The sequence below is a fragment of the Anolis sagrei genome, chromosome 1 (genome assembly GCF_037176765.1).
Source record: "Anolis sagrei isolate rAnoSag1 chromosome 1, rAnoSag1.mat, whole genome shotgun sequence".
Taxonomy (NCBI): Eukaryota; Metazoa; Chordata; class Lepidosauria; order Squamata; family Dactyloidae; genus Anolis; species Anolis sagrei.
The window spans coordinates 230,673,727-230,700,405 of NC_090021.1; the positions used below are offsets into that span (position 1 = coordinate 230,673,727).

The window sequence follows — 26,679 nt, forward strand, 5'->3', positions numbered from 1 at the left end:
CAACAGTAGTTTGCACTCAAACTCAGCAGAGCGGGGTGGGAATAATGTCGCAGAGTCTTGACCTTCCCATAGGATCCAGGAAAAAGCAAACTGCTGCAGACTCTGCTAACTTAATTAATACCTTCCTGTCATCTTGACAAGGCAGGGCCCTTCCACACAGCCATATAATCCAGAACACCAAGGCAGAAACTCCCACAATATCTGTTTTGAACTGGGTTATCTGAGTCCACGCTGCCATATATTCCAGTTCAATGCAGAAAATGTGGGATTTTATTCAGTTGTGTGGAAGAAGCCTCCGTGATGTTACCTGGCCACATGTGTCTCAGTTTCTTTCTTTTTAATCCTTCTTTTTATTGAACATTTTGTTAGCTTACATCCAGGGTTTTGTGTGTGTCAGGAGCGACTTGAAAAACTGCAAGCTGCTTCTGGTGTGAGAGAATTGACTATCTGCAAGGACGTTGCCCAGGGGACGCCCAGCTGTTTTGATGTTCTACCATCCTTGTGGGAGGCTTCTCTCATGTTCCCATATGGGGAGCTGGAGCTGACAGAGGGAGCTCGATCCACTCTCCCCAGATTTGTACCTCTGACCTGTCCGTCTTCCGTTCTGCCAGCACAAGTGTTTAACCCACTGCGCCACCGGAGGCTCCTTGCGTCCAGGTAGTAAGAGTATATGAAATGTTTACAGCATTTATGTACTTAACACATGCTGTCCAGCAAATAACAAGGAAAGAAAATAAACATTAGCAAAGAAAGGAAAAGAAAAGATGAACAGTCAACATTGGGCAAGGAGGATGGAATGCTTTGTGGTTAAAGAACCCTGATTTTGAATAAAATCTGTGTTCTCTTATAGGGTATTTTTAGTGGTCAGTTGAGGAAGAAGTGCTGTAGAGTCCTTTCTGGACAGGTGGAGATTGATGCGGATGTGCACATTCATTTACATATTCAATAAAGAGGTGCACCAGTTTCATCCATGAAATGTTAAAGGGTATGATTCTATTACATGCACATATATAATAAGGGAAATATATAAGGGAGGGATGGGTAACTAATGATCCTCCAGATATTCTGGGTTGCGTATACACATAATCCCTCACTCTTGATTACAGTTAGAGCTGGTGAGAATTTTAGGCTAGAAAACAACTAGAAGACCACAGTGACCCACCAGGATCTATGCTTTCCCAGCAGCCTGGATCCTCATATGGTCTGTTCCATGCAGAGGCAGCCCTAGGTAATTTTCAACGGTAAGCAAACAGTATTTTAGTACCCCCCCCCCCCAACCAACCAATCACCGGTATATATTTTCTGTTCGTTGTGGGAGTTCTGTGTGCCATATTTGGTTCAATTCCATCATTGGTGGAATTCAGAATGCTCTCTGATTGTAGGTGAACTATACATCCCAGTAACTACAACTCGCATATGTCAAGGTCTATTTTCCCCCAAGAGCGCCTCAAGAGTGCTGTTCTGGTACAGCTGTACCAGGAGCTCCAACTTTATTTGCTTTGTATTAAATGTTTGATTGCAGTCCTAGGTTTCAGGGACTCTGCAGATAGGTGGCTTCTTTTGGTTGCAGTCATAGGGCAAGTCACCTGTTCATCATCGTTAAGTTTTGGTCCCGCCCCTTGCTCAGGGCAATTGGGAAGGGAAGGGAGCCATTTTTTAGTTAGTCTCAGCAAGGAAAGCTAATGTATAGGACGTGTGCAAGCTTCCCCTTTACAAAAGCTTCAACCTTTAATAATTTTCAGGAAAACAGCCCTAAAGACCAAAGAACTCCAGCTGGAGAGTCTACTGCCTTACTGGTAGGTCCACTCGGCGTTCGAGATGCAGTTCGACCCGGTAGCAGAGCCCACATCAGTAAGGGTTAGATTACAGTCAGCCTGGGAGAAGTTAAAAAGGGGATTTTCCTTTAAAGAAGAAGTTATTGAAGGCAATTGCCTGTCCTTCGTGGGCAAGATTAGGAATTCGCCAGTTGCCTAAAAGCTTGGAGTAATTTGCTTAACTTTACTGAAGACAAGAGAAGTTTCTGTTTGATTGTTCATTAATAAAAGACTTTGTTGTACTTCACAAGCCATCTAAAGACTATTTGTGCTGAAAAACCTCTGAGAACGTCTCTTTGGGCCCCTGGTTTCCCGCTGGGCAAAGGTTGCACGTCCTGTTCTAAACGAAATTATTTACAGGCCCAGCGCGCGACAGAACAAGCGCCCCTGGGCAAAATCAACTATACTGCAAATGCTTACTTTGCGTAATGGGTTGAGCCGCCCCTGGTTCCATGATATCTGTATTCAGTGAGTTATGCAATGATAGGAGCTGACTTTCCTATCTTGATTGGGTTGGGTAAATGAAGGCTTCTTTTAATCAAATTAGCTATTGGTGATGTCCTTGGGGATGCATTTGGCTCTTGTGTTGCACTAGAGATATCAGATTCATAATTGATCTGTGTTTTAAAAGGGTCAGTTCCAGACCTTTTTTGCATTTCACCATAAATCTATATTTAATGGCCCAATTATGAATAAGACCCAAGGGAGTCCACTTAGCAGTAATCTCCCCTTTCTGGTTAATCATCTCCCACTTTCAGAACTGCTTGTGTTTTAGATATAGTTTGCATCCTGTGTTTTTTAATGAAAGAATTAAAGAGAAAGATGTGCTGATCCTTAAGCTTCATCAGCATAAGCTATTCCGCAGTCTAAGCTGTCTGCATATATTTGTTATACTGAGGCTGCAAGTATATTTACATGCTTATTTGGAGGTTTGTACCAATGAACCTCCAAATTCCCATTTGTTATACATAGAGAACCAGATGAAGACTGGCCAGGGTGTCAGCTTGCCTGATGGCAAGTGGACCCCTTAAATATTTGACCTTTAGTATCTTAAAAATATAATAGAAGTTCTAGTATTATTACTGTATGCAACTAAAATTTATGTTGTTTTACTATTTTTTTTAAAAAAAGAATGCAATCATTTTTTAGGATACTTTAAGATATGATGATATTTATGAGTACTGTTTTTATTTATATACCATACTTATACCCCACCTTTCTCAACCTCATAGAGGACTCAAGGTGGCTTACTTACATAGGCAATGATTCAATGCCATGTATATATACATACATAGTCAAATAAGCATATACATTAAAACAATCATTAAAACATATCAAACCTTAAAACACTTATTAAAATCATGTTACCCACAATCATAATCCATTCCAAATTGTCATTGTACTATTCCATATTCTCTAGTGCAGCATTTCTCAATCCCAGCAAATACAACTCCCAAATGTCAAGGTCTATCTTCCCCAAATTCCAATAGTGTTAACATTTGGGCATATTCAGTATTCGTGCCAAGTTTGGTCCAGATCCATCATTGTTTGAGTCCACAGTTCTCTCTGGATGTAGGTGAACTACAACTCCCAAACTCAAGGTCCACGCCCAGCAAACCCTTCCAGTATTTTCTGTTGGTTGTAGGAGTTCTGTGTGCCAAGTTTGGGTCAATTCCATCGTTGGTGGAGTTGAGAGTACTCTTTGATTGTAGGTGAACTATAAATCCTAGCAACTACAACTCCCAAATGACAAAATCAACCTTCTCCAAACCCACCAGTATTCAAATGTGGACGTGTCGGGTATTTGTGCCAAATTTGGTCCAGTGAATGAAAATACATGCAGCATATCAGATATCTACATTACAATTCATAACAGTAGCAAAATTACAGTTCTGAAGTGGCAACAAAAATAATTTTATGGTTGGAAGGGGGGGGGGGGGGTCAACACAACATGAGGAACTGTATTAAGGGGTCGCGGCATTAGGAAGACTGAGAATCACTGCTCTAGTGGATTACTAACCAAATGGTTGATCCCACATACAAATCTTTAGCCTTTTCCTGAAGGTCAGGAGGAAGTGGGCTGATCTGAGTACAATGAATAACTCTGAAAAAAAATCTGTTTTGTCTTATGTGAGGCCGATGCATACATCATATAGTCTTGGATCTTTACTATTTCTTGCAAAAATTAAGTGATAGCCTTATCGTTGTGGGTGGGTCCTTCTTGTTTCCTGGCAACCACTATTTTTAGACCCAGTCAGCCATTGTAGGGAGCCCAGCCTTCCCTTAATTATTAAAACATATCTATTTGTCCTTATCATTTCACAAAACAAGACTGTTGAGCAAAGATGCATCAGTTTGAGAATGGTTACACACATTGTGCAGAACTGACATGGGTGCAGTTGTTCAAGATTCATAACCTTGGAAAGTACAGGAAATTGGCTTGTTAGAGACAAGGAGAGGCAAGAACAGCTCGGAGTTAGAAAAGCTTTTAGAAATTGCTGTTTTCCAAGTTTAAAGCACGTGTTTCTAGCTCATGCTTATCCTTGCTTGATATTTTCCCCATCTTCTACCTTTTCACAGAAATCCCATGTGCCCAGGCTGTGCGCAATAACCGTTCTTTATTTCCTTTTGTGGAGGAAATTGTTTTGATTCCCCACAATGCTGACTGTGATCTGCTTATCAAAGGTTTGAAGCAGTTACTTTCCAGCTGTCCACAGGTATTTTGAGCGATGAAGACAGATTTACCCCCTGCGTGAAATGACGCAGTCAGTTCCCTTGGTGCCTCTGCTCCTGCAGGGAGAGGCCTTGTTTGTGTATTCAAGTAGAATTCTTGGCGTAAGTTGGGTCCATTTTAAGCTACAATAACTTCCCTTCCTTATCTGTTAGTACCCCATTTATACTACCTTGGGTGTTCACAGTTTTTCAGGAATTTGATGACAGGTGCTGTATCAATGTGACTTTGGAGATGCATTAAAAAATAACAATATTATAGTTTTGTGCCATATAGGAGATCATCCTTGTTCCCTTCAGTTTTATATCTACACATATGTCACTGTGTCCAACTATATTCCTTCCTTTCAAAGTCAACAAAAGGAAATACTGTCATTAACAGAGAGGAAGATGGCTCATTTTTGCTTTGGAAAAAAATAGGTACGCGAGTGTCCACAAATGGAAAGGAAACACAGGTCAGCGCTTGTATGGAAGGGCAGCAGAAAGATTGTTTGGCAAGCTCTTTATTTGTCTGCCTGGTTCAAGGAAGGAAAACCAGCTTTTTAAAGAGGGAATATAACTTCAGGATGTAATCAGCACCCTTCTGGTTTCATTAATATTATTTTATTATATCCAACCTTGGAATGCAAAGGGGCTCACAAAGAGAATTAGGGTGCGTCAACACTGTGGAATTAAATGCACTTTGACACAATTTTAAGTACCTTGCCTCAATGCTATTTTTTTTATCGTGTCAGAACTGACTTGAGAAACTGCAAGTCGCTTCTGGTGTGAGATAATTGGCCATCTGCAGAGATGTTGTCCAGGGGATGCCTGGGAGGCTTTTTTAATGTCTCTGCAAGGGATGCTGGAGCTGACAGATGGGAGCTCACCCTGTCTCATGGATTCTAACCACTGACCTTCAGTGCAGCAGTTCAGCCGGCACAAGGGTTTAATCCATTGCACTACCGTGGCTCCTGCCCCAGTGCTATGGAACCATGGGAGTTTTAATTTTACAAGGTCTTTAGCCTTCTCTGCTAAACAATACTGGTGCCTCATCAAACTACAGTTCCCATTATTCCACTGTATTGAGCCATGGTAGTTAAAGTAGTGTCAAATTGCATTACTTCTGCAGTGTATATGCACTCTTTGGTAAAGGTAAAGGTTTCCCTTTGACATCAAGTCTAGTCATGTCCGACTCTGAGGGCTGGTGCTCATCTCCATTTCTAAGCCAAAGACTTAGAAATGTAGACACCTCCTAGGTCATGTGACCAGCATGACTGCATGGAGCACCAATACCTTCCCACAGAAGCAGTACCTATTGATCTACTCATTTGCATGTTTTCGAACTGCTAGGTTGGCAATAGCTGGAGCTCACCCTGTTCCCCAGAATCGAACTGCCAACCTTTCAGTCAGCTCTGCATGGACTCTTAGATAGTTTCCAATAAAAACACAATAAGCCACACATTTTAAAATGGAAATCAAATCAATTACACCATTAAAATCTAAATTAAAACAGCTTTTAAAACATTAGATGAAAAAAAAAAGCTGTAACATACCCAAACAGTTATGTTTTATGGGTTTCAGGTTAGGGCAGAAGTGGGATATCAATTTAAATAAATAAATAGCCAAAAAAGCCCATCCCTTTAAAAAGTTTTATCAAGCAGTCTAGTCCGTTGCTCCTTTGAGAATTTTTTTCCTGTGTGTATGTACATAAGACATCCAAATGGTTCTCTCTTGAATAGAGCCATCAACCTATTTGCTTTAATGACTGAACTGCTACTGAGTTCCCTTAATGTATTGAATTCCCTTAATGTAATGTTAGATCACTTACACAGACGGTTGTGCAATTTAGATTTTTTTTCTTCCCCCCCCCCCCTTTAATGGTGTGCTGGTCCTGTAAATACTTTGTTTTCTGCCTCATAATTTTGAAATTTAGATACTTGGAAATGCAGTCCTGGGCACACATACCTAGGAGTAAGCTCCAACTAACATCATGTACTGCCAACCAGATGAAAAAGTCAAAAGATGGAACAGGGCCAAGACATTTTTCTGCCTGAGATGAAAGACAAAATAGCACTTTCTCCCGCACTCTATATAAGAAGATGCCTGGACCACCAGCTGAATCTTACGTGGATCAAGAAATGACATTGTCTACCACACATAAAGACAACAGACTAGATTAGGCTGCCCAGGTTGAACCATGGTGACACACACAGTACTAATATCTTGCCATTCTTTGCTCCTCTGTTTGCTTCTACCTAATGCAATGTTTCTCAACCTGGGGGTGGGGACCCATGGGGGGGGGGGTGCAAGAGGGTGTCAGAGGGGTTGCTAAAGACCATCAGAAAACACAGTATTTTCTATTGTTCCTGGGGGTTCTGTGTGGGAAGTTTGGCTCAATTCTGTCATTGGTGGGGATCATAATGCTCTTTGATTGTAGGTGAACTATAAATCCCAGCAACTACAACTCCCAAATGTCAAGTCTATTTTCCCCAAACTCCACCAGCGTTCACATTAGGGCATATTGAGTATTTGTGCCAAGTTTGGTCCAGATTCATCTTTGTTTTAGTCCACATTGCTCTCTGGATGTAGGTGAACTACAACTCCAAAACTCAAGGTCAATGCCCACCAGACCCTTCCAGTATTTTCTGTTGGTCATGGGAGTCCTGTGTTCCAAGTTTGGTTCAGTTCCATTGTTGGTGAAGTTTAGAATGCTCTTTGATTGTAGGTGAACTATAAATCTCAGGAACTACAACTCCCAAAAGACAAAATAAACCCCCTCCCAAACACCCCACCAATATTCAAATTTTGGTGTATTGGGTATTTGTGCCAAATTTGGTCCAGTGAATGAAAACATATGCTGCATATCAGATATTTACATTAAGATTCAGACTGTTGTGTATGAGGGGAAGGGGAGGAAGGAAGAGCAGGGAAAGGAAGGGACAAGGCAGGCAGGCAGGGAGGAAGGTGGGAGGGAAAGAGAAAGAAGGGAAAGCAGGGGGGTAGTGCCCCTCCAACACCCAGGCAATATAAATAAAAATAATGTTCTTATTTAGAAAATTATGATAGTATCAATACAATATAGGAACAAATTGCACAAACTGCATCCCCCCCCCCCCCCCCAGGTCTGCATGGCTATGTTTATTAAAAGAAGAAATACAAAGGAAATCAATTCTCTGTGAGTCATGGAATTACAGTGAATTTTTCAAAACATACAAACACAACTAAGCTGCTCCAGGATCAGAAGAAGCCTTTCATGCATTGACAACAGACAAGATAAAAAAGTGGTACATGAATCAGATGTGCATTTGACACATCTGGGAACAGAAGTTGTCCATCTGTATTGCGTGGCCTTCAAAAAACAGATGCATTCATAGCTGCCTTATATAGAGTGAAACGTCCTCAAACCACACATTATAAAAGCCAGAATTGTCTGTTGGCAGAAAATCTTCCAAAGATTTTAGAAAGGAGTGATCCTAATCCTATCCCTAACTGGGAATGTTAGCACTTATAGCTGTTCCCTCACTCTTATGCCATCTACACTGACGGTTTAATGCAGTTTCAAACTGGCATTGAAGGAAGTGGTTTTGCTACACAGATGATTACATAGGAAATCCTGGAACCTGTTTAAGGCACATGATTACACAAAGCACGGAGCACTGATTCACATTAAGGGCTTTCTTTTATATGCTTTTATAGGAATTCGTTGTCTGAAGCTAGCTTTGAACTGTATAATATGGTCAGTGTAGATGGATTTTCTGTCAAATGGTAAGACAGGCTCCAAGAGCACACAGACCTTATGAATAAGTAGTTTACTCTGTCATACTCAATCTGATGGGGGCATTTCCCAATGTCTATACCAAAGATTAGATTTGCTTGTCATTCTTTGTCTCTTAATTTGAGTTGGCAAGACCCGAGCTCTCATGGAGAGCTGTCATTCATAGGGTTACCAGAAGTCAAAGTGGACTTGACAGCAAATAACAACAAAAAGAAGAAATCTCTTTGGGATAGGAACATAATAATAATAATAATAATAATAATAATAATAATAATAATAATAATTCTGAATTCATACAGACAGAGGTTTGGAGCACAATACTCCTGACCTCACAATCTTGATAAAAAAAACAAAGTATGGATTGTTGATGTTGCAATCGCAGGTGACAGCAGGATCGAAGAGAAACAAATGGAAAAGCTGACACGATATGAGGATTTAAAGATTGAACTGCAAAGACTCTGGCACAAGCTAGTCAAGTTGGTCCCAGTGGTGATCAGCACACTGGGTGCAGTGCCTAAAGACCTTGGCCTGCACTTAAACACAATCAGCGCTGACAAGATTACCATCTGCCAGCTGCAAAAGGCCACTCTACTGGGATCTGCATGCATTATTTGCCGATACATCACACAGTCCTAGACACTTGGGAAGTGTGATCCAATTCAACGGCCAGCAGAGTGATCTTGTTTGCTGTGGACTTACCTTGTTGTGTTTCAAATAATATTAATTATTATTACTTATATCCTGCTACCCTCTCCCAAAAAGGACTCAGGACAGCTTACAAGACACTGCAGAGCAGTATATAACATAAACAATACATTAGTATAAATCAGTAAATCACATAAAATTATAAAACAACCACTATCAACTAGGGCTGGGCGGTTTCGTTCATTAATTTCGTAATTCATTATTAATTCGTATTTAAATTAGCTTACGATCCGATATTGAGCCATGCAGGAATAGTGTGAGGAGTAATTAAAAATTGAAACAATTTTTCCAATTTATTTCGTATTGTTTCGTAATTGGCTCAAAATTGTTTCGAAACTGTTTCGTAATAGTTTCGTAATTATTTCCATATGTCTGGTGCAAGTTTTATAGTTGTTGTTTGTTTTATCAGTGATAAAAAATAAATTATCACACCAACAGTCAACAACAGAGGGAGAGGGAAGCTTCAGAAGTTCCCCCTGTCCCATTTGGAGGGGGTTTTTTTTAGCATATTGCGCAATTGTGTCCGCCATTAATGAATCGATTCGAAATTAACGAAATTTCGTAAATAACGAAATTTTTGAATCTCAAAATTTCGGAAGTATTTAGAATTTGGAAACGCTAGCACCCCTTGGAAACGAATCGAGTTTAGAAACAATTTTTTCCGTGGTTACCCAGCCCTACTATCAACACATAAAATAAAACAACACAATTTAAGCGCAAAACCATCTGTAGTTAAAACTTGGAAGTTATCCAAACCTAAAAGAAAATATGGGTCCATCTTTTAACTCAATATTGTTTGCAGTGCATGATTTAGGGTTACAGATCAGGGTCTGTCCCAATTCCCCTTGTGGATGGCAAGGTTGGACTTGGGACCTTAGGTACACACAGTGAGCCCATCTCTTGTGACTGTAGCAGGTTTTCAACAAGTCACAGTTTGAACACAGGCCATAAAAAGTGGATTACAGCTCCCAGAATCCTCCAATCAGCATGGCCAGAATATAACTTTCTTGAGCTTTGCTTCTTGGGTTTGCGACTGCAGCCTTCCGAAATTTCAAAAGCTACCATAACCCAAACAATTTTTCTCAGGTTCACTATGAAACCTAGGCCCTTCCAAACAATGCCTCAGGTAAAAGCAAATTAATTCAGAACAAAGCAGGATTTCCGAATTAATTACATATCTGGTAAGACCTGGATCTTAGGTATGATCTGAGCCTTACTAGGCGTGGCTCCTGTGTGGATTGGGCACAGGGACATGCTTCATGTGATCCCTGTGCCCAACCCACACAGCCATCTCAGTTTTTTGGGCTCCATGAGCCCAGGAACCCCTAGAGAGCATCCACCCCTCCCCCAACACCCAAAAGAAGCCCTGAAACTGACCTAGCCACCATTAAGTAGTCCTAGAGTCCTCCTGGTATGTAGAAATGATGTACCAAGAGATAGGGGGGAGTGATTTTCCTCCTTCCCCCTCTCCCCACCCCGTCACCTGGTGTGTCATTTCTACATGCCAGGAGGACTCCAGGATTAACTTAATGGCAGTTGGGTAAGTTGTTTAAAAGTTTAAGGGCTTCTTTAGGGGGCTTCTGGGTGTCTGGGTGCCATCCTGGTAGTTACTAGAATGGCATCTAGACACTCTGCCCAGGAAAGCCCAGATTTGGGGGCTCTTGTGGGAACGAAAACCCATGCCGAAACAGGTTTTGAAAACCCGCTTTGGCATGGCTTTTTGTCCCCACAAGGGCCCCCAAATCTGGGCTTTCCTGGGCAGGGTGTCTAAATGCCATTCTAAAACCCGCTTCAGTGTGGGTTTTATCCCTGCCTGGAAGCGTCCCATGTTAATCTGATCACACCCTTGTTAATAAAAGTTGCAATGGAATTGTTATGTGTGGCAAGTAGTCACCTAGAGGAGCTGACTGACTTAGAACACCTCAAAAATATGTGAAGAAGCAACTGAGTGGGCATCTACACTGTAGAATTAATGTTGTTTGACACCACTTTAACTGCCATGGCTCGATACTATGGAATCATGAAACAGATAATAGGAGCCCCCGGTGGTGCAGTGGGTTAAACCCTTGTGCTGGCAGGACTGAAGACCGACAGGTCGCAGGTTGGAATCCAGGGAGAGTGTGGAGGAGCTCCCTCTGTCAGCTCCACTCCATATGCAAGGACATGAGAGAAGCCTCCCACAAGGATGGTAAAATATCAAAACATCCGGATGTCTCCTGGGCAACCTTACAGATGGCCAATTCTCTCACACCAGAAGCGACTTGCAGTTTCTCAAGTCGCTCCTGACACTGAAAAAAATGGAACAGAGACAGAGAAGGCCAGGAGAGACATTCTAAAAGTACAGTTCCCATGGTTTCATAGCATTGAATCTGGGTAATTAAAAGGGTGTGGAGGTCTTTTTTTTCAGGCCAGGAGGGTGAGCCAGGGAAGGAATAACAAAGCCCTGGGCGATGTCAGAGGTCCTTGCATCTTTGGGTGGCATCCTAAGGCACCTTTGCCTGCCCTTGCCTTAACTCAGTCGTCCAAGCTGGTACCCAAAAAGGGAGGAAAAAAACATCTCCTCCTCTCCAGATGTCTTAATGAGAAGCAAAGGGATGCCCCGCTTTGGGGAGGGGGGGGGAGGCACAGAAGGGGGGAGGCAAAGAAGGGGAGCTTGCCTCCTCCTCCTCCCTCCTCCCAACCTCTCCCCAGCCCCTCCCTCCCTCCCTCCTTGGCTCCTTCCCTCCCTCCTCCCCGCCTGCGCTGTCATTGTTGTCTCGGGCGGCAGAGGCGACGGGGCTGGCAGTGCCAGAATTGGGGAAGGCGGGCGAGAGAGGGAGACCAAGGCGCATCTCCTGCCTCCCCCCCCCCCCCACCCGGAGGATGCCCCTCGCCCCCGGGCCCAGCTCCGCCTTCGCCTTCGCCGCCTTCGCCTTCGCCTCTGCATCGCGCTGAGCGTGGGGAGTGGGGAAGGTGCTCCGGGCGCCCGCCTGGAGAGAGGCGGCGGGGACATGAAGAAGATCTGGGTGAAGAAGCGTCTCCAGGTAACGGGAAGCGAGGAGGGGGCTGGAGCCGGGACCAAGGGATAGGCAGGGCGGGGGACAGGGCTCGGGAGACGCCCCACTTGCAGAGCCCACCCGCTGACTCCCCGCTTCGTGCTTGCGATGGGCCGCTTCCCCGGGTGTGTGTCTCAGGCTGCTGTCCAGCCACGGCCACAAAGACCCAACAGGAGGCATCGGGTTAGAGGTGGCACAAGGTGTTGGGCAGGTGCTGGGAAAGGGGCGCTCAAGGGAGGGGGGGGAGATCCTCCCAGCCCCTGGCCGCGCTGTCCCTGAATGGCAGGGGTTGGTCTGGATGGCCCTGGAGTGCTCCGTCCCCATGCCCGCTCCCACCTTGTGCCCGGGGGCGCCACCTCTGCGTCATCCGGCCCTGCGCGTCAGCACCTGGCCGCTCGCGCCGGGCTCCTCGTGGCGTGGACGTCACTCGGGGGCCTCCCGCGGGAAGGGACAGGCAGGGCGGGGCCGGGAAGGGGCGCTTCCGTTGCCCCCCAGGGAGCCAAGGCAGCCGCGAGAGAGGCCTTCGTGGGCCTGCCCTGCCTTCCTCCCTTCCCACTGCCCCGAGCCTCCATGCCCACCAGTCACGTCTGCAGGGGAGCAGCTGGGAGGCAAGGAGGAGGAGGAGGAGGCCAGATGCTTTGGGTAAACAACAGCAGCCCCCGTGGCTTTTCCTCCCCAGCAGCATCTGGCTGCCCACCGATGGAAACAGTGTGCTGAACTAGCGGGACCTATGAACTGAAACATGAGGGCTCTCTTTACATTCTGGTTCTGTATAAAGGCCTCAGTGTTTGAGAGCAAATGAGCCCACTCCCAATCCTAGGGGTTACTGACCTCAATAGAGCTTTGAAAGGTGGCACCCCAAACCAGGCAGGCAGAGAAAGGACCGTTTTTGTAAGTCTTTCAGGCTGTATGACCATGTTCCAGGTAGAATCTCACTTATCCAACATAAATGGGCCGGCAGAACATTGGATAAGGAAAAATGTCGGATAATACGGGGAGATTAAGGAAAAGCCTATTAAATATCAAATTACATTATGATTTTACAAATTACGCACCAAAACATCATGTTTTACAACAAATCGACACAAAAAGCAGTTCGATACATGGTAATGTTATGTAGTAATTACTGTATTTACAAATTTAGCACCAAAACATTGCAATGTATTGAAACAGCTGTGGATCCAGGTAGGAGGCAAACTGCATTGGATAATACAGAACGTCAGATGAGCAAAGGTTGGATAAGTGAGACTCTACTGTACATAACCCCCATTTTCCTAGTTTCCAACAGAGCTCATAACCTCTGAGGATGCCAGCCATAGATGCAGGTGAAACATCAGGAGAGAATGCTTCTGGAACAGTCCAGAAAACAGTCCAGAAAACTCACAGCAACCCAAAGGACAGAGGCTCTGGAACTGCTAAGGTGTTCCTCCCCAACCTGTTTCTGAATATAAGGAGTGCAGAACATAATGAAACACAGAGAGAAGGGTGAACTCTGGGTGCTAAGGATGGCTAGGGGTTCATTTAGATCAGTGGTTCTCAACCCGTGGGTCCCCAGATGTTTTGGCCTTCAACTCCCAGAAATCCAAACAGCTGCTAAACTGGCTGGGATTTCTGTTAGTTGTAGGCCAAAAGCCCTGGGGACCCACACGTTGAGGACCATGTGGGTCCAGAAGCCTAGACAGACCACACGCACACACAGCCAAGTCCAAGGATCCCCCATTTCTTTTAGGCCGAATGGGGATTTGCCTGTCCTGGGAGGCCTTGCTTGGCTCCTTATCTTATGTGTCTGTCTTTGTGCCTTCCAAGTTGCCTATGGCATATGGCAACCCCACTGATTTCAGAGCATTTTCTTAGGCAAAGAATACCCAGAGGTGGGTTTGCCAGTTCCTTCCTCTGAACTACAGCCTGACATTTGCTTGCCATCTCCCACCCAACGACTAAGCAGAAGTGACTCTGCTTAGTTTCCAAGATCAAACGGTAGATAAGCACTCTTGATCTCATTTTTTTCCTTTTCTGGCCATCCTAGTGCTGTGAGTATTGTGCAGGTTCTGTAGTAGGCTGTGGCACATGTTTAGGAGGTTGCTCATACTATTCCCCATGGAATGAGGTTGCCCTTTACCTGACTAGGGCCCCTGTGCCTGGCATTCCAGGATCTGAGTGGTAAGCCAAGTTAGTAAGTGATCCTGGAGCCAGGTCTTACCCAATGCTGTATGCCTGACTCCAGCAGATGCCAGCCAGGTACCCGTTAATGGCCCTTGATTGCATTTTCATTTCTTAATGGGGGAATTATCCATCAACAGCGCAGCTAATCTGTTCATATATCTTCCTGGCCTGGCATGTGGGCTGCCAGCCAACACCAGCCTTCTTGGGGGCAATCTGGCTTGGCCAGAATACAAATCTACCTGGAGGAGATCAAATGCTACTGGGAGCACTTACTTGGGTCAGGCCCTTGCATGTGATGACAACCCCCCTCCTTACTTTGATGTATAATGCAAAAGAGAAACAGGAGAAGAAGGCAATCGATTGTGTGTGCCTATGTCTGTTTGCTTGAATGTGTTTGTCTCTCTGTTATGCCAGCACCCTGCCTCACCAGCTCACTCCCTCATCACAGATTGACGCTGTCACCTCTATTTATTGCTTCACAGGGTGTGTCACTTCACTACGAATATTATGGAAATGTGGCGGGTGGAGCACATTTGCTAGCGGGAGATGGGGACAGCAGGGCTGCTGGGGATGAGGTGTGGGTGGTTTTGTGCTTGAGCTTCTCTGTGTATGTGTGTGCCCGCACATGTACTTACAAGCACAGATGTACAGCTTCATCTTGGGTGCTGAATTGAGAGGCCTGTCTTTCCTTGCTGGAGGCCATGGCTAATTTGTCCCCTGGGAAACCAGTCATTTAGCGGGTTGGTTAGAATCAAATCCCTGCCCAAGCAGTCCTTTTCCACAGACAGGCTGTGAATTGTTGCTTCTTGCTCGGAGCCATAGAGAAGAACATGAGGAGGGTCAGTGTGAATGATATTTCCAGAGGGAAATGTGGAGCCCCCAGTGGTGCAAGGGGTTAAACCCTTGTGCCGGTAGGACTGAAGACCAACAGGTCAGATGTTCGAATCTGGCAAGAGCATGGATGAGCTCCCTCTGTCAGCTCCAGCTCCATATGCGGGGACATAAGAGAAGCCTCCCACAAAGATGGTTGAACATCAAACATCCAGGCATCCCCTGGGCAATGTCCTTGCAGACAATCAATTCTCTTACACCAGAAGCGACTTGCAGTTTCTTAAGTCACTCCTGGCACAGGCAAAAAGGTGGGAGGGATGTTATAGTGTGTATTTGTACGTGCACATCTACACATGCACATACATATACACAACAAGCATTGGGATGTCATCTCCTTTCAAGTTTCTGCCCAGAAAAGAGCCAGAAAGCCACCTGCTCCTTCTCTCTAAAACACTTGAAAACTCATATTAATTCAAGTCTCTCTCATTTAGTCCTCCAAGGTCCTTATTAGAAGACACAATGGGAAGAAGGTGACGGAGCTCAACAAAATTACTTGTTTGAACCACAATGTCCTCTCAGTTATCATGGTGGCTAGCAGTATCTGGTAGAGATAATTAAAAAAATGAAACACTTCCAGGCTCTGTGATATCAGTATAGTAGGCATGGGCAAACTTCGGCCCTTTATGTGGTTTGGACTTCAACTCCCATAATTCCTGGCTTCGGGACCCTTCCTTTTCCCCCTCAGCTGCTCAAGCAGCTGAGGGGGGAAAGGAAGAGGCCCAAGGCCAGGAATTGTGGGAGTTGAAGTCCAAAACGCCTGGAGAGCCGAAGTTTGCCCATGCCTGCAATATAGACTGATGCATTCCTTGATGTGGTGGCAGTTCAGAAGTAGAAACCTCTGTTTGGATATGGGCTTCCTCCTGGTATTTTCCTCATGGTGCAATTCTGGATGCTGTAGGTGACTAGTTACTTTACCTTGTGGGTATCGCCTGGCCTGTGCTTGGCCTGTTTTTGAGCCTGCCTCTCCACTTTCGTCCCCTGCTGCTATGGTATAATGTTGTTTTCTTTTTTCCTTTCCAGAAAGGTGGCCACTCGCGGCGTTTTGGGCGCTTCACGCATGGTGCGTTGTATTACTTCTGCCCCTTTCTGCCACAAATACAGTCATGGTGGGGAGAAGGGTGGCCAGATGAAAAGAACTGGGGGGGAGGGGAGGGTGACGAGTTCCTTGATCTTCCATAGTAGAAGGAAGCAATGTTTCTATTCCAAATCATCTGCTAGTAAAGCTAACTCCTTCTTGTATTTGGTGGAATAGATAAACCTCCCAGTGGAAGCAACCAAAGGGATCCTATCCACCAGGCTCGAAACTGTAGTCGTGAATCAGCTCCCCATGCATAGATATGGACCAAACAGGCACTAAGAGTGTATTCATGTGCTCCAAAATAACATCACTGTCATGGCACTTTAACAGCCAAGGCGCCATCCTAGGAAATCCTGGGGTTTGTATTTTTGTGAGTTTCTTAGAATTTGTAGGCACTGAGGTCTAATTCTGTGGCTCAGGGAAATGCACTAGAGAATTTACCAAACTGCATATCTTACGAATCAGAAAGATAAGTAGCCATGGTAATAAAAATGGTTTCAAACAGTCACAATTGTCTAGTGTGGACACATCCGAAATCTTTGCTAAAAATGCACACAATATAGGCAAGGCAATTTCAGCAGAACTTCAGTAATGCTGAAATTATCTCTTCCACACCACTGTTAACCCGTCCTCTTTTTCCTATGGCCACCTTAGGGTGAAGCTATTCTATTCCTTGAGATGTCCTATTGCCCATATAATCATAGTGTATCATATTCCTATGATAAGGAAGACCGCACTTCTTCATAGTTGATAGCTCTGGGGCTCTTCAAATGATGGAAACCCTATTTTTGGGGGAAGAATGAGATAACCCCAGGATAGGGAGGGAGGGAAATCAGATGTGGTTTATGCAGTGAAGGCTGATGGCTCCATGTCAGTGTGGTGCTCCAGTTTTCAATCTAAACTTAATCTGAACTACCTAAAGTACTGAAATCATTTTAGGGATAGAGTTCAATATCTTGAACAGCTCTTTTAAAGTCTGGAGTAAAATTCAGAGAAAGTTCACAGCTCCACTGACTTGGAATCTACCAGACATCAATGGCTTGGGGGTCTATATCTTTTTGGGATATGGAATAAACAAAAACAATGACCTTGGTAGCTGAGAAGTTTGTGTTATTTTGAAAAAGTTTCAAGAGCTGTACTACGGCAATAACTTTTATTAGGGCCAATCAAAATTCCCAAAAATAGCAAGTGAGATGTTGAGCTATTTGATGAGCTTCATCAGTTTTGTAGGACTCAGCTATTTTAAAACACTTTGGCTGGTCATAATATGGTACGATGAATGAATGAATGAGGGGAGATTCCAGACAAGAATCAATGAGGGCCAGCTAACACCTTCCAACAAAGGATTCCCCCAGATAGCATCCAGCCAGGTTTGGAAGCTTCAGGGCCATTCAGTGCTAATCAAGGTGGCCAATTGCAGCATTCACACTTGCCTCAAGCAAACAAGAGTTCTTTCTCCCACCCTGGACATTTCACAGATATATAAATAAACCTCACTTGCCTAGTTTCCAACTGACCTCAAAACCTCTGAGGATGCCTGCCATAAATGTGGGTGAAACATCAGGAGAATATGCTTCTGGAACATGGCCATACAGCCCGGAAAACTCACAACAACCCAAATGAATGAGATTTTATTTCTATCCCACCCTATGTCCCCAGTGGGGACTCCGGGCAGCTTACAACATATAGAGATGCAAGCATTCAATGCTGTATAAAAATACAAAATAACATAAATCAAAAGATAAAACCCAATGTATATTTACATAAGTAACAGACAATCAGACAATTGAACACAGACCAATACATTAACATTTTAACCATTTCATATTTAACAGATTTTTAAAATTTAGAGTTTAAAAGATTAAATCAAAAGTATTTAAAAGCCTATCCTATTCTAGGTTTCTGTAGGGTTTCTTTTCCTGATGGGTGAACACATAAGAAAGATTCCTTTACTTCTTGAGTAGAGTGACATTGAATTCCATGAATATTCAAAGAAAGATCTGAGCACAGAACTGTACATTATAAAAACGTGTCCAGGATTCAGGCCTTCTTGTATCAGAAATTGAGTTATCAATTGGTGATATTTTAGGACAGGGAAGGCTTTTCCTTACTACAACAGAATGTAGAGATGTCTGTTCGATATACAAATGATTGAAATCGGGGTTGGAAGCCTATGGCCTTCCAGGTGTTGTTGGGCTTCCCACCATCCTTGCCCATTAAGCATGTTGTGTGAGGCTGCTGAGACAATATTCAATAACATCCAAAGGGTGACAAATGTGTCATCTTTGAATTAAATAAACCCAGAGATGATTTGCCTAAATTAGTAGTATTAGCAGTAAAAATGCTTATTCAGAGGTAGCATGTCTTTGACTGCCTAATGTTGGGGACAAAATACAGAGGCAGACTCTAGTTTCCATGTCTTGTTTGTGACCTTCTTGACAGTACAGAGTTACAAAAGGTCTATATGAAACAATAATGAATTTCAGGTCTTGACTTCGGTCTTACCTCCAAGATATCTAATTATGTATGTGTATGCAAATACAGGTATTCCAAAATATAAATACTTCTGGCCACATGTATTTCAGATGAACGAGATCTAACCTGTATTCCAGTTAGCTAATTTTGAGCTCTTCTACACAGCCCTATATCCCAGAATACCAAGGCAGAAAAACCCACATTATTTGAGTGTGGACTCAGATAACCCAGTTCAAAGCAGTTATTGTGAGATTTTCTACCTTGATATTCTGGGATATATGGCTGTGTGGAAGGGCCCTTTAGCATGATTTCAGCAAATTAACTCTTATAGGCTCTATATTCACTTACATGGGAGTCAGTCCAATTAAACTGAGTAGGGCTTACTTCTGAGTAGACACATGGAAGGATTACTCTGACAGCTCTATAAAGCCAGGGGGTGAGGTTTACAGTGCCCACCTCCCATCGCACTGGGCATAGTTCTTGGGCAGGGATACATATGTAGACACTGCTGCTTATAGTGGGAGGAATGAAAGGGAAGGAGAGTACACTATTTGTAATCATAACCTTAAACCAGGCTCTAAAAAAACCCCAAAACATCCAGTGATTATTGGAAAAATGCCTATCACAGCAGTGCAAGGTTTCTGGGCCACTGACTTCACTGATTTGTTTTGCATTCAGTGAGCTTCTCTCTATTTCCTCCTGATCCCTCAGTTTTCATGCGTTCCCAGTTGGTTGATGGGTTCTTCCTCCATCAGCCCCGTCTCTTGTTCAGATCTTCTCTGGTTTCATCTGGATGCCTTATCACACTGACAAGGAGCCCCCGGTGGCACAACTGGTTAAACCCTTGTGCTGGCAAGACTGCTGACCGAAAGGTCGGCGGTTTGACTTTGGGGAGCGGGGTGAGCTCCCATCTGTCAGCTCCAGCTTTCCATTCAGAGAAGCCTCCCACAGGATGGTAAAACATCCAGATGTCCCCTGGCCAACATCCTTGCAAATGGCCAATTCTCTCACACCAGTAGTGACTTTCAGTTTCTCAAGTTGCTCCTGACATGATAAAAATCAAACTGACCAATTCTCCTGCACATACAACATCCCAAACTTCTCTGGGTTTTACAGGACAGCTAAATAAAGTCAATTTAATTGTGTTTTGGGGTAATTGTGAGACTGGGATGGTTTGGATGGTAACGCTTTGTTGACGTGTGTCTCTCTTTCTTGCTGCCCCTATGGAAGCGAAGTTTTCCGCTCCTGCAGAAAGCAAAGTTACGGTAGGCACTATGTGATATCACGCTTCCATTCCTGAGCTTTCTCCTCTTCTCCTATTTCCATGCTCCATCTCCTTTCTCATATACTTGCCGTTCCATGATCCAAATATAGTTTCCTTTTCCGCATGCGTTTTTGGGATTCGGTGGGAGAGGATGTCTTCTGTGTAGACTTTGTGTTTATTTGTTTCAATATTATTTAGATTTAAACATTTATTTATTTTTTAAAATGTACATTAAGTTTTGCACAACATATCCATGTACTATCCATTTCCAGCATCAGGTAATCATGGAAGGTGTCCTTGCAAATTTCTGTATTAAGGCTGATAACTCTATTGTCCATAGAGACAGATATTGAGGACCAACTGTGCAGCTCGGTGTATCTATTTATCTCCCACGTTCTCTTTCATTGAACAAAAATAGGCCTGAAGAAGGAACAGTTGGGGGAGCGGCAATTACACTTATTGTACTCAGTCTTTTTATGATGCTGTAGTTCAGTAATTTTACTGTATTATACTATTATATGAATGGTTTTCATTGTTGCTACCTTCCCCGAATGACGTGAGAAAAGTAGAAGGGTGGTATAGACTCATTTTAATGAATATATTATTCTGTTAGTCCTCTTCACCAAGGGCAAGGTTACAAGTACCTCAAAGGCTCACCTTCTTTTGATTGCAATTCACATTGCAATTGAATAGTCCTATCTGCTGCTGGTTTTTCCTAATCTTGATTTCTTTGTTGTCGCAGTACACCTTCCCTGCTTTGTCATTTTTTCCCCTGGAGTAATGTCTCCCACAGAAAGGAAATGAGCCACAGTTGCCAGAAACACAAGCTGCAATTTCTTGTCCACACACAGCTAGGGCCCGCCTACCATGCTAGAAAGGGATGGATTCCAGGTAGTTTACTCAGCCTCACATGTTCCCTCAGCCTTTGGCTCCAAAGACTTATTCATTTATATTTTTATCCTGCCCTTCTCTGGGAATGTGGAAGGGTTTGCTCAGCCTGTAAGCTGGGTCCTTGGAGTAAGGACAGTCCGTAATAACTCTTGGAATCCTTCGAGCTCTCCAAGATAGCTGTTGCACCAAGGAGCAAATTGCAAATGGTGTATTACATATGACTGTATGAAATTGCCCCCGACAATTGGAAGTAGAAGAAAGGTGAGGATGATAGGAATACTTAACTCCTAACCTTTCACTAGCTTTGTAAGACCTGAGGTAATCTCTATATATTCTTGAGAACTCATGATTCAACATGAGCCTTTCCCTGAATATCATAGAGTTGGAAGAGACCATGTGGGTCATTTAGTCCAACCCTCTGTTGTGTAGGAAAAGCACAATCAAAGTACCCCTGACATTCTCAATCATTGGTGCCAAACATGGTTCAAAAAGTAAGATAACCCTAAAAGAAAATGATAGCCTGTCTATGAAAACGCAGGCTTCTGAAAAGACTATTTTTGGCCTGTAAAGTGACTTGCAACCTCACACAGGATAAAGATGGCCTAGATCTCAAAGGCAGTTACATTAGTTGTTAATTATTTTCTGGCATTTTCTTTGTCTTCGACTCTCCTCATGATTAAGAAGGAGTGTGACCTTCCCCTTGAGACCATTTTGAACCAATGTCTCAAAATAAGATGGAAGGCTGACATTTTGGACTTATGGTGATCATAAAATGACTCTGTCATGGGTTTTTCTGGATTTGAAAGTATATGGCTTACCAAGGTCGCTTAGTAGATTTCCATGTCCAAATGAAGAATCAAACCCTAGTCTCCAGAGTTCCAGACAAATCCTCAAACCTCAAATTGCCTCTTGATTCACATTTTGGCTGGCTTAATAAAGAAATCACAGAAGACAATGATAACCGAACTCCTGGGGTGCTTCCAAATGGATAGCTTCTCACAAATCTCATGTGCCTTCAAATCACACGTCAACTGATGGCAACCCTGTGAATTTAATAGAGTTTTCTTAGGTAAGGAATACTCAGAGGTGGTTTTGCCAATTACTTCTTCTGAAATATAACCAATGTCATCCAGTATTCATTGGCGATCTCCCATTCACCAGAGAAAAACTCCAGCCGTGTTTCTGTCTTTAATGGGCTTTATATGATAAGAAAAAAGTAGAAGAATTTGTGGGATAAGCTAGGGGAAGGGGTTATTTATAAATGAAAAAGTTTGTTGTCTGGATTGCATTATGAATATTCAGAAATGAGGCAGGAAGTTTCACAAGAAAAGCCTGATCTTGACCAAACCCTGCAGAAAATGTCCTCGGAAGCACTTTATCTTCTAGTGCAATTAAACCTTACTATTAAACCTTGCAATTACTTTTTCCCAATTACTTGTTTGGTGTGTTCATTTAGATTGTTTTTGTATTTATTTTTATTTTCATTATATTTTACTGTTTGTATTTTATGTTGTATATTTGCTGCACTATTGGGCTTGGCCTCATGTAAGCTGCCCCACGTCGTCTTGGGGAGATGGTGGCAGAGTATAAATAAAGTATTATTATTATTATTATTATTATTATTATTATCATCATCATCATCATCGGTGAGTGTCCGAATCCCCACCTTGTGGGTGACACACCAGTAACCATACTAGAGAAGTGTTCCTGCCCCTGTTCTACCCGAGGCTTTGTTTCCAAGAAGCAGTCTATCCCCTATTTCTCCTCAATAGGCAAAGGTTTCCCTTTGACATGAAGTCTAGTCATGTCCTACTCTGGGGGGTGGTGCTCATCTCCATTTCTAAGCCGAAGAGCTTGTGTTGTCCGTAGATGCCTCCAAGGTCATGTGGCCGGCATGACTGCCTGGAGCACTGTTAGCTTCCTGCAGAGGCGGTACCTATTGATCTACTCACATTTGCATGTTTTCAAATTTCTAAATTGGCAGAAGCTGGGGCTAACAGCAGGAGTTCACCACGCTCCCCAGATTCAAACCACCAACCTTTCGGTCAGCAAGTTCAGCAGCTCAGTGGTTTAACCCGATGTGCCACCAGGGACTCCCACAAGTTTATTAGGCAGTAATTAAACTACAAAGAACGTTGGTAACAAATAAACAGAAAAATATTTGCCACATTTTTTGAATATTGTTTTTTTTTCTTTGTATGTATGTTCTTTCCATAAGAACAGTAAAAAGAGACTATTTTGTCCCCAAAGACCCTGAATGCTGACTGCCTCAAGCCTGAAGGCATATTTCATTTGCTTTGACATTTCTACCAGCTTCCCACAATTTTGCCAGCAATTCTTTTAGTGAGGGAGGGGAATGCTCATGCAGTATTTTTGCTGCCAACATTTCAACTGTGATTACTAGGTGCCAGAGTCAGATGCGCTTGTCACATTGACTCATCAAAAAAGCCTGAGCAACATTGGAAAAGGATAACTAATACAGAGTACTGGAACATTAAACCTATCATGTTCAAGAAGCAATTTAATCCCCAAAGGACTTTGGTTAGTGACGGTCTGTTTTTGGCTGCCAGCATTCCCATCATATATTGCCTTCTTTCTGAATATTTTGCTTATATGATCGGAAATTATACAGTGGATACATACTCTTGTAACAATTTTCCTTTTCATTCACACATGATGCAAAATTAAAGCCTTTCATCGGCTGCACCAGTACAGTGGAATGACCTCCTGGAAGAGATCCGACAGCTAAATCAGCTGTCGGAATTTAAGATGCAATTGAAGACCCATCTCTTCTAGCAGGCCTTCCCAGTCAATTTTAACTTCTGAATTTTAAACTGCACTTTATTGGTAATTTTAATCTACATTTTACCTGTGTATATATATTATGGGGCCATGGTGGCACAGCAGGTTAAACTGCTAAGCTGCAAAGCTTGCTGATCAGAAGGTCAGTGGTTAGAATCCATGGACGGGGTGAGCTCCTGCTGTTAGTCCCAGCTTCTGCCAACCTAGCAGTTTGAAAACATGCTAACGTGAGTAGATCAACAGTTTGTCGGGAAGGTAACAATGCTCCATGCAGTCATACTGGCCACATGACCTTGGAGGAGTCTATGGTCACTGCCAGCTCTTCAGCTTAGAAATGGAGATGAGCACCATCCCCCAGAGTTGGACACGACTAGACTTAATGTCAGGGGAAATCTTTATCTTATATGTTATATACTGTGTTCTGTTTTATCATGTTGTACTCTGCCTCAAGCCATGTAGAGATGAGGGAAATAAATAAATAAATAAATTATTGGTATTATTATTTTCCATGTATATGATTTGAAATTCCTATCTTCATTGTCTTCTTATCTAAGCAAGAAGCTGTTTTGAGGTATTATTAGTCCCGTATGTGCCTGCTTAGACTTCCAGCTAGGTAGGTAATCTAAATATCCATGTATTTCTCTGACTGAACTTTTTAGACTCCTAAGCTGATTCCTTAAAAATGACTCAATAATAATGTTAATCAGAAAATGTTATTAAATAGAAACTCTTATGATTTGCCTCCTGGTGCGTGTACCTCTCAAATCCGTGATTGCCATGCTCTCGAGCCTATCTGTTCCACAATAAGCATTTTGGTCACCCTGTCTATCTTTCTCTCTTTAAAAACACTGAGAATTGGATTTTCTAGATTCTCAGAAAAGCTGCACGAATTGCATGCAAGAAATGGGATTGGACTGAATGGGTGATGATGTGGGTTGGCCAACCAGCAGAGCATCTTCCTGAACTGGTCCTTCCTCTTGTTTTAGACTCGGAGACGGGAGAGGATGATGCCAGCAGCGCACAGGTGACCCAACGCAGCCAGCTCCAGGATGAGACAACCTATAGCTCCCCTACAGGTGAGCTGGAGCCAGGCAACAGATGCAGAAACTGGGTTGTGATTTTTTTTTCTGTGTCAGGAGCGACTTGAGAAATGGAAAGTCGCTTCTGGTATGAGATAATTGGCCGTCTGCAGGGATATTGCCCAGGGGATGCCCGAATGTTTTGATGTTTTACCATCCTTGTGGGAGGCTTCTCTCATGTCTCTGCATATGGAGCTGGAGCTGACAGAGGGAGCTCATCCGCGCTCTCCCCGGATTTGAATCTCCAACCTGTCAGTCTTCAGTCCTGCCGGCACAAGGGTTTAACCCATTGCACAACCAGGGGTTGTGAATTGAATGGATATGAATCTATATTTGAAACTAAGAGAGTTTTGTCTATTGTCCTGGTTTCTCTTCCCTCCCTCCCCGCTGCATGATAGCTTTATAATTGCAGTTTATAGACCCTCCTGTTATCTTGCCCTTGATTTTATGTGCCAGTGCTGTGTCACACATAACACTATTCCTGGTCCCTGCAGCGAGAGACCATATTTGTGGCTGCTGTCTTCTTGGATCATTTACTTAACACCTCTCACTTGGATTCCTGGGAGAGACTAAACTTTTAATGCAGATTGCAGTCATCAATGCCTACGCAAATAGGTCACAGTCTTTTTAATCATGAAAAAAGGATTGCTGAGTCCTTTGAGCAGCAATTGCACTTGTCTCTGGGGCTCCAGCTCTCCTGGATTATCTGCCTGCGAGTTTGCTCTCTTTCTCTTGACTCTTCCAGCATTCCTGTTTTTGGCAGCTACCACTGGAACATAAGAATTACTGCTCTCTGGAGAGACAGCTAGCATGAAAGCACCTTCGTTAGGAAGCAGGGCAAATATTAACCAAGGCAGAACATTAATTTAATAAAGAGGGCAACTTTATATCAGGAAAGGACTCAGCAAAGCATAAAGGGCATTCAATAGGAAAGAAATAAAACTGAAAAATGGCAGTATTTAACTACTGCAGGGACTTAATGTGGGGAGGCTATATATGGTCACTTCAGACAGCTTTCAAACACTGTCCTCAGGATGGAATGATAAGGTAAATGGAGGGATGCAAAATGTGCCGGGACAATCACATAACTTGGCCAGTCCCACTCCTCGGTGTCAAATATATTCCCCATCTACCCTCTTTTAAAGCAGGAGTGGGAATTCTGCAGTGCTTCAAGTACAGTCAGTTTGTAACTCTTATTATCTCCCAGTATTGGCTATGATAGCTAAGGCTGATGGGAGTTGCAGGTCAACAACATCTGGAGATCATGCACTGCCCACCTAAGCACAGAATTTTTAGTACCTAGCATGAAAAAGTATGGGAAACTGGTGTCCCTCTAGGTGTTTTCGGCTTCTGCATTCTATTAGTCTCAGCCAGCAAAGCTATAATTGTCAAGAATGATGGGGATGCAGTCCAACAACATCTGGAGAGTCCAGGTTCCTCTCCTCCAGCTATAAAGTGTCATATAAATTGAAAACCCCATACATAACATATGCATACTATTTGTTGTTGAAGGCTTTCATGGCTGGAATCACTGGGCTGCTGTGAGTTTTCCAGGCTGTATGGCCATGTTCAAGAAGCATTCTTTCCTGACATTTTGCCCACATCTATGGCATGCAGAGGTTGTGAGGTCTGTTGGAAACTAGGCAAGTGAGGGTTATATATCTGGAATGTCCAGGGTGGGAGAAAGAACTCTTGCCTGCTTGAAGTAGGTGTGAATGTTGCAATTGGCCACCTTGATTAGCATTTAATGGCCTTGCAGCTTCAAAGCCTGGCTGCTTCCTGCCTGGGGGAATCTTTTGTTGGGAGTTCTTAGTTGGCCTTGATTGTTTCATGTGTGGAATTTTCCCACCCTGGATATTCCACAGATATATAAACCTCACTTGCCTAGTTTCCAACAGACCCCTCAACCTCTGAGGATGCCTGCCATAGATGTGGGTGAAATGTCAAGAGAGAATGCTTCTGGAACATGGCCATACAGCCTGGAAAACTCACAGT

General features: G+C 43.4%; 1 protein-coding gene across 3 annotated transcripts in view; it reads left to right on the plus strand.

Moving 5' to 3' along the window:
• Positions 1-26,679, plus strand: part of SPEG (striated muscle enriched protein kinase) — a 148,172-nt gene that overhangs the window by 38,142 nt on the left and 83,351 nt on the right. For all 3 annotated transcript variants that reach the window (XM_067460842.1, XM_060772894.2, XM_060772903.2), the window contains exon 2: positions 24,592-24,681. In XM_067460842.1, coding sequence (XP_067316943.1) covers positions 24,592-24,681 — 90 coding nt within the window. The remainder of the gene's footprint in view (positions 1-24,591; positions 24,682-26,679) is intronic.